The sequence below is a fragment of the Mus caroli genome, chromosome 12, assembly GCF_900094665.2.
Source record: "Mus caroli chromosome 12, CAROLI_EIJ_v1.1, whole genome shotgun sequence".
Classification (NCBI taxonomy): domain Eukaryota; kingdom Metazoa; phylum Chordata; class Mammalia; order Rodentia; family Muridae; genus Mus; species Mus caroli.
Window position 1 is genome coordinate 99,668,794 of NC_034581.1, and position 10,053 is coordinate 99,678,846.

Below are 10,053 nucleotides of genomic sequence, written 5' to 3' on the forward strand. Positions count from 1 at the left end.
GAGTAGTGAAGATCCTTTCCCAATCTGTAGGCTGCAGATTTGTCCTATTGACAGTGTCCTTTGCCTTACAGAAGCCTTTCATGAGGACCCACTTATCATTGTTGATCTTAGAGCCTGAGCCATTGGTATTCTGTTCAGGAAATAGTCCCCTGTACCAATGCTTTCAAGGGTATTTCTTACTTTATCTTCTATGAGGTCTAAATCATAGTGTATCCAGTTTTATGTTGTAAATCATAGTATGTATGAATGTAAATGATTGTGTATCCAGTATTATGTTATCCTTAATCTATCTGAACGTGAGTCTTGTGCAGGTGTTAAATATGAATCTATTTTCATTCTTCTACATGTAGACTTCCAGTTAGGCTTCACCATTTGTTAAAAATGCTTTCATTTTTCCATTGTATGTTTTCGGGTTCTTTATCAAAAATCAGGTGTTCATTGAACTATTTGTGTGGGGCGTGGGGCTCTATGGGAAGATGGGGGAGGGAGAGAGCCTGCATCCAGCCCAAGTTCCTGTGCTCTGGGAAGGCAGACACGAAAGGACTGCTGGATGCTTTCCACTCAGCCCCAGGAAGGCATCTTTTGTGAAGCCACTGACCCCTCATGGCAGGGTAGACAAGGGGCAGCCCCTGATACCATGAGCCCCAGGGTGACACTCTCAGCCCTGGATATACAAGATGAGGGCAGAGGGAGAGAGGTTCCCATGCAGGCGAGAGTCTTTAGTCTGGTTCATGGCTAGAGCACAGCAAGGACTTCTGATGGGAGATTAGGCAGGGCTCATTAGGAGAAAGCCTATCCCATTGTCTAAGCACAGCAGGCCTTGATGAACAGAGACAATCTATGGTTTTAGAGCTTTATTTTAGAAATGCAGAGGGAAAGAGAGAAGGTAAAAGAAAGAGACAGGCCATGGTCAGTGGAGAGAAGGGGGTAAATTAGAAAGGGAAGAAAGGCTAGAGTAGGAGGGAGAGTAAGGAAAGTAAAAGCTTAAGAGAGTAAGAGGGAGAGAGTAAGAGAGAGGAGGGGCCAAGCAGCCCCTCTTATAGTGGGCTGTGTTATCTTGCTGTTGCTAGGTAATTAGGAGGAGTCTAGCCAGAAGGGCAGAAGGTTGGGACATTATCTATGTGACTACCAGCCTCGTGGCTCTCTTGTGGGGGCTGTTCGGGTGGTAACATCAATAGGAGCCAGGGGTTCAGGAGATATGTGGGAACGCCTTCCGTTCCATATAGGTGAAACTTATCACCAACGTGTTTCTCAAGGGTTCAGACCTCAACTCTACTGGAGACCAGCCTGTCTATGCATAGCCCATTAACCCACCTGTCGGTCATTTTTTGGTTTTGATTTAATTCTATTGATCAACGTGGCTCTGACTCTTCTTCTTAAAGAGGCCACTTGGATGTCCAACCTTTGGATACTGTGCTATCACATTGTCATTTACAAATATAATGGACCACATTCTTGGCTACCTTTGGTTCAAAGGTTGGGCACACCTGACTGACCCATCCATTGTCACAAAGCTAGACAGTGGCTGGTACCCCAGCACCTCCCTGCCAGGGAATCAATAGTTGGCTGCATGGTTTTATTTCAAGCTCTGCTACCCACACGACCCCCCAGGGAGCCAGAGCATGTCCTGGCACTGCCTAAGTGATTCTGGTTTGTTGGCCTTGGGATGATAAAAAGAACTCCCTGAGGTTTTAGGCACATGTGGCCAAATGAGACCTTCATCCTGTTTCTCACCTGGGTGCTATGCACAGGTTTCATGGACTCACTGGAATCGTAGTCTGGAGCCCTGTCCCACATAACTGGTGACTGAACCTAACTCTGCATTTTCACAAGATCCTCAAAAAATTCCTAAACACACTTTCCCAAGTAAGACCCCACAGAACAATGTCCCGATGTAGAGACAATTGTGGGGAAGGATAGTTTGGGGAGAGGGTTCTTTTTCTGGGGACTTTTCCAATCACATTTATGGAGACCGGGGAGGCTCACCCAGATTGAAGAAGCCAATCTGTTTCATCCAAAGTTCACTGACTTAAATATGAACTCAGTTGACAGGTAAATGTGGCCACCACAATAGCCTGGGCAATGCAGAACAGCAAACCTTGGGGAGAGGGTAACACTGAAAGATGTCAAGACCATGATAAAGCTGTAGTTGTTACAGAAATGGAGCCCAGAGGCACACACTGGCATGCATGCTCCCTGATTCACCATGGAAGTGAGAAGGCCCTGGATTTAATAATAGCCTTAAGTGAACTGCATATCTGGATGTGTTAATTACTTTCCTGTTGCTGTGATAAAACACCGTGACCGAGGCAACTTACAAAATGAAGAGTTTATTTGGGCTTATGGTTTCTGAGGGATGAGTCCATCTTGGCAGGGGGAGGAGAGGTGGGGGAGGCATGGCAGCACGCAGCAGGCATGCCTGCAGGAGCAGGAAGATTTGAGCTCACATCTTCAACAGCAGCCATGAAGCAAAAATGGAAGTGACATGGTGACATTTCACCTCTCATCCCTTGTCCTGGGTGACAGCTTCCTCCAGCAGGGCCACACCTCCCAAACCTGCCCAGAGAAAGCCACCTTCTTGGGATTGAGTGTTCAAATATCTGAGCTTATGGTGGACACTCTTATGCAAACCACAAGATACGCACTGAACTACAATAGGCGGAGAACAAAGCACATCTTTAATGCCCCACAAAAGAGAAAGCTGCTGAAGGCCTCTTCCCTGTTCTGGGGGTTGGGCCCAATTTCCTTCCATCTTCCTGTCTGGGCAGATCCCTGAAATGAGCAGATAGGACAAGAGGGTCTGGTCTGCAGGGTCCCCACCCTGCCTTCAGTGAGACTTTTCCAGGGCAGAGTCATCTGGTTCCCCAGCTAAGCAGCCCTTCTCAGAGCCCCTTCCTCAGGGCAGGCCACAGCACACCTGCTGAGCTGGCTCCTCCTCCTGACTGGATTAGCATTTCCTTCCCCTTAACACAGGCAGGAGGTCAAGGTCTGAGATTATTTTTTTTTAAAGATTTATTTATTTATTATGTAAGTACACTGTAGCTGCTTCAGACATTTTTTCTTTTCTCTTCCATCCTGCTTGCTCCGGCCCAAAGATTTATTTATTTACTTAAGTACACTGTAGCTGTCTTCATACATATCAGAACAGGGCATCAGATCTCATTATGGATGATGGTTGTGAGCCACCATGTCGTTGCTGGGATTTGAACTCAGGACCTTCAGAAGAGCAATCAGTGCTCTTAACCACTCAGGCATCTCTCCAGCCCCTGTCTGAGCCTTATTCACAAGAGCCCAATGACACTATCACCTTGAGAACTCTAAGCCCCCTTGAGAACTCTAAGTCTTCATCCACAGCTGCTGCCTCAGTTCCAACTCCAACCAGACCCTGTTGCTTTAGGCTGTCTACCTCCTGCCAGTCTGTCCTTCTGTCCCAGTTCCCTGGAGTGGCTGAGCAGGAGCTCTGATAGCAGCAGTGCCTTCCCTTGGCATCCCAGAGCTCCTTTACTGTGGGTGGAATCACCTCCCCTGCCTGCACTTAGTGCCTGGGGATTGAAGAGGGCTCCCTCTGCTGGGGGAGGACGGCACTGCTGGGCAGAGCACATCTTTGGGTAAGAGAAACACCCTGGAGAGAAACCTGCACTTCTCAAAGTCTCCCTATGCCAGGTAGCAGAGAGTGGCATGTTGGACAGGAGACATAACCTCCTGTCATCCATGATGTGGACCAAGACTGGATAGAGGACAAAAGGCCTGACATCCGAGCATATCCTGGCTGGACTCCCACAGACTCTGGGGGACTCAGCTAAGCCTGGCAGAAAAGTGTCAGAGCCAAGAATAGGCGAGTCATGGCTTCCCACTGCCGCCCACCTTTCTCAGGTTATGCCTTAGATTTCACTTCTGTGAAATGGGGTCTGCAGGTGCCAGTCTACAGTTGCAGAAAGACAGGGATGTAGGGTATACTATCATTATTAGGGATACCATTACTGTGATGAAATACCAAAAACAAGATGGAGGAGAATGGCTTACACTTCCACATTGTAGTCCATCCTTAAAGGAGGTCAGGGCAGGAACAAGGACAGACCTGGTGGCAGGACCTGATTACTGCATGCTCCCCATGGCTTGCTCAGCCTGATTTCTTATAGAACCCATGACCACCAACTCAGGGATGGACCCAACCACAATGATGGGGGTCCCCTCCCATCGATCACTGATTAAGAAAATGCCCTACAAGTTTGCCTGCCCCCAGATCTTATGGAGTCACTTGGTCAATTGAGGTCCCCCTTTTTCAGGTGACTTGAGCCTGTGTCAAGTTGATGTGAAACTAGCCAGGACACCTAGGAAATGCCTGACAGGGCTAGGGGTCAAGATCGGTTGATAGAACAGTGGTCTACCCTGTGCAAAGTCATGGGTCAGATCCCCAGCCCCACACAGACCTGGGCACAGTGATGTAATTCCTGCACTAGGCAAGCTGAGGCAGGAGGATCAGGAAATCACAGTCACCCTTTGCTACAATGTGGGTTTGAGGATAACTCAGGCTCCATGAGACCCTACTGAGAGAAGAAAAAAGGAGAGCAGGCTGAGGGGCAAGGGGGTTGGAGAGAAAATTGGTTGACTTGGTAACACAGGTGTTCCACACATTAAAACAAACACAACCTGGCTCTTGGTTTTCAAAAGGAAAGGGGAGTATATTATAACCAGGTCTTTAGGACACAGGATGCCACTGCCTCTGGGCTGCTTTATGAGAACCCTCCTGTGGCCTCAGAAAAGCAGAGTTCAGGACTTGGCCCAGGACACATGGGTACTCAGAGTCTAGGGCAGAGAACAAGGCTAATCAGAAGCCCCTGCGTCCCTTACCAGTCCCAATCAGCCTTCATATTATCTTGATCACAGGCATCTGAGGGTTGTGGGCTTTTATTCCAGGAGAGGAATTTAGCCCAGTTGTGTCTTATGCAGCTAGCCCCGGGACTTTGTTCTGAACCTGTGGGTCACATCCTGCTTTGCAGCCTCTATCTCCCCAAATATTTACATTATAATTCATAGCAGTAACAAAATTACAGTTAGGAAGTAGTCAGGAAATAATTTCATGTTTGGGGGTCACCACAGCAGGAGGAAATGTATTATAGTGTCCCAGTGTTAGGAAGGTTGAGAACCACTGTGCTAGATCCAGAGGGTCAGCTGACAGGAGAGTTCCTGATGAAGACATGTTGGAGAGGTGGTGTCCAAAATAATTCCCTGAAGTCTGGACAAGGTACAAAGAGAAAGTTCTTCCGCAGGCAAGGCTGAGACTTCAGGGCACCGAGGTCTGCAGTGGGCGAGACTGAGACGCTCAAGGCACCTGGTGAGTTGAGCTTCTGGCCCAGGTGCCAGAGCAAGGTTTCTTATTCAGCCCTGACCCTTGCTCTACCTGTGGTGAGTTCTCTGTCCTGCCCCTCTCTGAACCTCATTTAAGAAGGCAGGCAACCGGATGGCCTCATTACTATGGCTGCTTCAGTTTGTTTTCCCAGGATACCATTCCCACCATGCTTCCTGGTCTGCATAAGAGATGACATCTATGAGGATGAAAATGGTAGACAGTGGGTAGCTGCAAAAGTGGAAACTTCTTCCCATTCACCATATTTCAGCAAGGTGAGTGTCAGGGCTCCAGTCAGGTTACCCCCCAACTCTTACCTTTGTGCGCTAGGCTGTGTGTGTGTGTGTGTGTGTGTGTTTAGGTAGGTGCTATTATTGCCGTGTCAGAAAATAGCTGATACCTATCTCTGAATAGAACCATGTCTATACCTAGGCCCCTGCCCTGGAGCTTGCTTGGAGGCCTCACAGGTCCAACTAATACACAGATGCAGAGCCCTAGCAGTGAGGACTCTGTTACAGATAGTCAGAGAGAACATGCTGAGAAAACTTTGTTAACAACAACAACAAAAAGCTGGGCTTTGTGGAATAAGTAGGAGTTCTACAGGTCATTAAAAAAACAAAACAAAGCAAAATAAATAAAAAACCAACTCTGGTGCAAGGCAGATTACCTCGAAGGAGCAAATGTGAGTGCAAGCACTAGTTTCCGAATTTGCTGCAAATCATAATTCATCTGCTGCTGTTGCTCCCAGACTTGAGTGGCCTGAAGAAGTGTTTGACAGAGAAGGGATCCTTACACTAGGAGCTGACTAGGGGACTTGGGGGAAGTCCTAAATGGGTTATGTGATCTGCTGGTGATATAGAGACCCACACTGCTGGAAACCTGCTCTGGACCATGGCTTTAGTCCACAGCAGGACCTTGGGGGCTAAAACACTCTCTAATGGAAGGCCCTGGGAATCAAAACTGCTCCCCAGGGTTGTGGAAAAGACCATGGGCCCCCTCCCCTGCTCTGGAGGTGGGGAGGGAGTGGGGATGTTAGGACTGTTTGACTGCCACAGTTTTCCTGCACCCCATGCCCTGTGCTACCTTCTCCTGCCCAGCAGCCTTTCCCTGCACTTCCCTTGACTTCCACAATACCTCAGCCATTTTGTTGATGTAAGTTGCTTGGCCCCCTCTGCCTTGCCCATTCTTTGCTATCCCCCTTCTGTCTACCCTGACATCACAACACAAGCAGAAGGGACAAAGTTTGCGGACCTTAGGATGGCAGCCAGGAAAATGACTCCCCACAGTGTGACCTATCAAAGTGTGTGTCTTTAGCTTAAGAAAACAAAAGGCATGGATCAGGTAGAGAGGAGGACGCTGGTAGGAAGTCTGTGACACACTTTGTGGTTTGTGGTCATGCTTGGCACTTGGTTATGGTTTTTAGGAACTCTTTTACTTTGTGGCTTTCTGTGTGGGCTCAGGTTTACCTTTTGCATCTATGAATGGTGCATGATGTTCACCATCAACCCTTCAGTGCATTTCTTTTGGTAAAGCCATTGCCCCCTGGTGTGTGTGTGTGTGTGTTCTGTGTGTTTGTGTACATACTTGATCATGTGTGCATATGTGTGTGTGTATACAATTGTGTGCATTTGCATGTGTGTGTGTGTGTCTGTGGAACGTTCAGATGAGCTGCCCTGTGACTTTCTTATTCCCTTGATAAAACATCCTTCCCTAAATCTGCAGTTACACTGGCAGCCAGCCAACTTCAGTGGTCCTCCTGCCTCAGCTCCCCAAGCACTGGTGCAAATATCACTGTAGCTTTTTACTTGGGTGCTGGTGATTCAATCTTAGGGCCTCCTGTCTGTGCAGCAGGTGCTCTTATCTACCGAGGCATCTCCTCACTCGGTCTTATTTTTCAGAAGAGAATTTTGAAAACTCTTGAAATGGCCAAGACAGAGCCCCAAGAGGTCATTTAGTGCCATGAAAGGCACTGCCAGCCTGGAGACAGTTGCTACTTTGTGGGAGATACCCTGGGGTTGAGCAGGGGTGGTAGAAGAGAGTGCCAGAGTGGCAGAAGAGCAGCAGACACCCCAGGCCCTGAGGAACAAGACCTAGGTGCTGGAGACAAGGCTGTGGCTAGGGGTGTTGACCACTGCAGCAAACAACCCAGTCTTAGTCATGGAGGACGGAACCCTGCTCCTAATGTACTGCTCTCTCTGTTCCCTTCAGATCGAAACATGTGTAACTGTCCACTTGTGGCAGATGACCACACTCCCCCAGGAGCCTAGTCCCAAATCTCTCAAGAATTTCAACTTTCTACCCACGAAGTGGAGATTAGAGTCCAGGAATACATACCGGGGATCAGATGCCATGCACTGGAGACTACTGAATCATTCCCAGGCAAGTGTTTGCTACCTCAAGATAAAAGCTGCAGCATGTATCCCATGCTTTTCATTCTGACCCAACCCTGAGAGGTTCTTCTCCCCCCCGCCCCCCACCGCTGCCCCGTGACCCAATGTGGCCTTTTGTCCATTTTTAGTGGACAGTTGGGGTGTGTCATATGAGAAAACTTTTTGGGGGGAGATAAGACAAATTCAAGTACCCAGCACAGATTGGGAACCCACAACAGACCAAAGTATGCACAGCACTGAAGCCCAACTTGGTGAACCAATGTACTTTACTGGGTTATATACAGGAACACTGGTGAGAGGTCACTCACAGGAGCAGAAATGACTCAGTTGGCTGCATCACCAAAGCCCACCACAGCCTTGGTGACAGACAGTTCACAAAAGCTGGTTCCTTGAAGCACACTGTCCAGCCTACAGTCAGCTAACAGGTTGGAGAGTGTCCTTTCCAGGTGCCTCCTCTGGTCTAAAGCTCTTCCAGGCAGCTTGGCTGGTCAGCTTCTTCTGTGTTCTTTTGTCTGAGTCTTTGAGGCTTGAATCTGCTGCTTCTGGTAGGGAGGGCCAGTGTGATTCTGCTCAGTTTCAGGAAGTTCTTAAAGCTACTTTTGTTGTTGTTACTTCCCTGCTTCAGGAAGTGACTGCTATGAAAGAAAGGGTCAGAGGGAAGGAGAGAGGGGGCAGAGAGGGAGATGGAGGAGGGAAGAGAGAAGGTAGAGAGAGAATGCCCATGGGGACACTTCTGCCGACTGGTGTAGGTGTGAAAGTAATGCTTCCCTCTGGCTACAGCATCTAGACACCAGGTCCCCTTTTGCTCCTTGTCCCTTCCTGCTGCCTCAGGTCTGAAGGGGTCACTAGGGCTGGCTAGATTCACCTTACAGGATCCTGATGGCTGTTCCCTTTCCTGTAGTTTTATGGTCCAGAGGAACTGGTCCTGATGCTGGATTCAAGGTAACTGACTAATGGAAGATTCTGGGAAGGTTTGTCAGGGTCAGTGTCCACGACCCTCACTGGTGAGGTCACACAGGTAGCTGCTGACTTTCCCTCTTTATAGGAAGACAGTGCTGGCATCTCTCCCTGAGCTTTCCTGGTGTAACACACACAGGAAGCACAGGACCTCACTGGGATGAACTAAAGTTACCGCTCAGCCCTGGGGGAAAAAACCTGAATGTTCTGTGTTCCACATCATAGCTAAGCAAAAGAGCACTGGGTGTTGGAATTGTGGGTCCTATGATCTCAGAGCCCTATGATCAGACTAGAATCCAGTGACTCTGGCTCTCACGTTTAATCATACAGTGCTGTGTGATCCTGGCCACGGGGGACCTACATTGGGCATCTCCCCCTGCTTGGTAGCAGCTCTCCCTGGCTGTGTAGATCTTGGACCATGGGCAGGGCTGGCTGGAGCCCAAGCCTTGGATCTAGGACCCAGTTCTGCAGGAATCCACTAATCAGTGTCTCATTTGCCTTCTACAGGTCTTGATAGCCTGGCTGGAGCCTGCCCCTGTGCCCTCAGGGCAGACTTTGCACCCACCCCTCTGCTTGTTCCTCAAGTTTCTAGTTCTTCAGCACCTCCCGCCATGGTCAGACCTACTTTTTACATGATCTACTTTTTGTGAGCCTGGCCTATCTGTGTCCTGACCTTTCTCCCTAGCTGGAGACAAACTGCATCTTCTCTTGCTCACTTTGTGCCTCTGACCCTGACCTTATAGATGGCTTTTCTCAAGACCCCTCTTCTCTTCAAAATCCTACACCTGGGCTTCTAGTGCCTTGTGTGGCAGGAGATTTGTCCCCATTTACCTTAGGAGTTCTAGAGGTGCCCCTGAAGGAAGTCCAGATAGGGACTCTATGCCCTGTGGGCCTCTGAGCCATCACTGGCAAGAAGTTCACCTGGTAATGGGTAGAGGACACTCAGTGCTCAGTAGCTTGAAGGCACAGTGGGAGACTTACAGAGAACATCTGCAGGACTTGTCCAGGTGCTCAGTTTCTTGGCTCCAGGAAGTGATGCTGACTCTAGGCCCCTCCCACCCCAACTTGTTTTTAACTAATTAAACTTTACTGTTTTTACTTAAGATTCTGTGCTGAGCAGGTCTGTGTTTATCCAGGCTCTAGTGCAGAAAGCAGAAGCTGGTGGGGGTCAGGGGAGGAGGTTTAGAAGAGAGGCTGTGTGGGAGTGGGTAACCCTGCACTGAGGACAGGCATGAAGAAGTGATGAGAAGTGGAAGAAGGGAGAGTGGTCAGTGATGGAGCCGACAGTGTGTCACTGCAGGAAGCCCGGTACTACACTACCCACTGTGGGAGGAAGTGTCATTGCACAGGAAGACACCA

General features: G+C 49.0%; 1 protein-coding gene across 2 annotated transcripts; it reads left to right on the forward strand.

Moving 5' to 3' along the window:
• The first annotated feature begins 4,958 nt into the window (after positions 1–4,958).
• LOC110307420 (protein TCL1B4-like) lies at positions 4,959–9,797 on the forward strand. Of its 2 annotated transcripts, none has more exons than XM_021179663.2 (4): positions 4,959–5,622; positions 7,556–7,726; positions 8,639–8,679; positions 9,202–9,797. In XM_021179663.2, exons 1-4 carry the CDS (start codon positions 5,476–5,478, stop codon positions 9,206–9,208), a joined length of 366 nt encoding a protein of 121 aa, XP_021035322.1. In that variant the 5' UTR covers positions 4,959–5,475; the 3' UTR covers positions 9,209–9,797. The 2 variants fall into 2 exon arrangements, with proteins under 2 accessions (XP_021035322.1, XP_021035323.1); XM_021179664.2 differs by having other exon boundaries at positions 5,391–5,622; positions 8,639–8,708.
• The last annotated feature ends 256 nt before the right edge of the window (positions 9,798–10,053 follow it).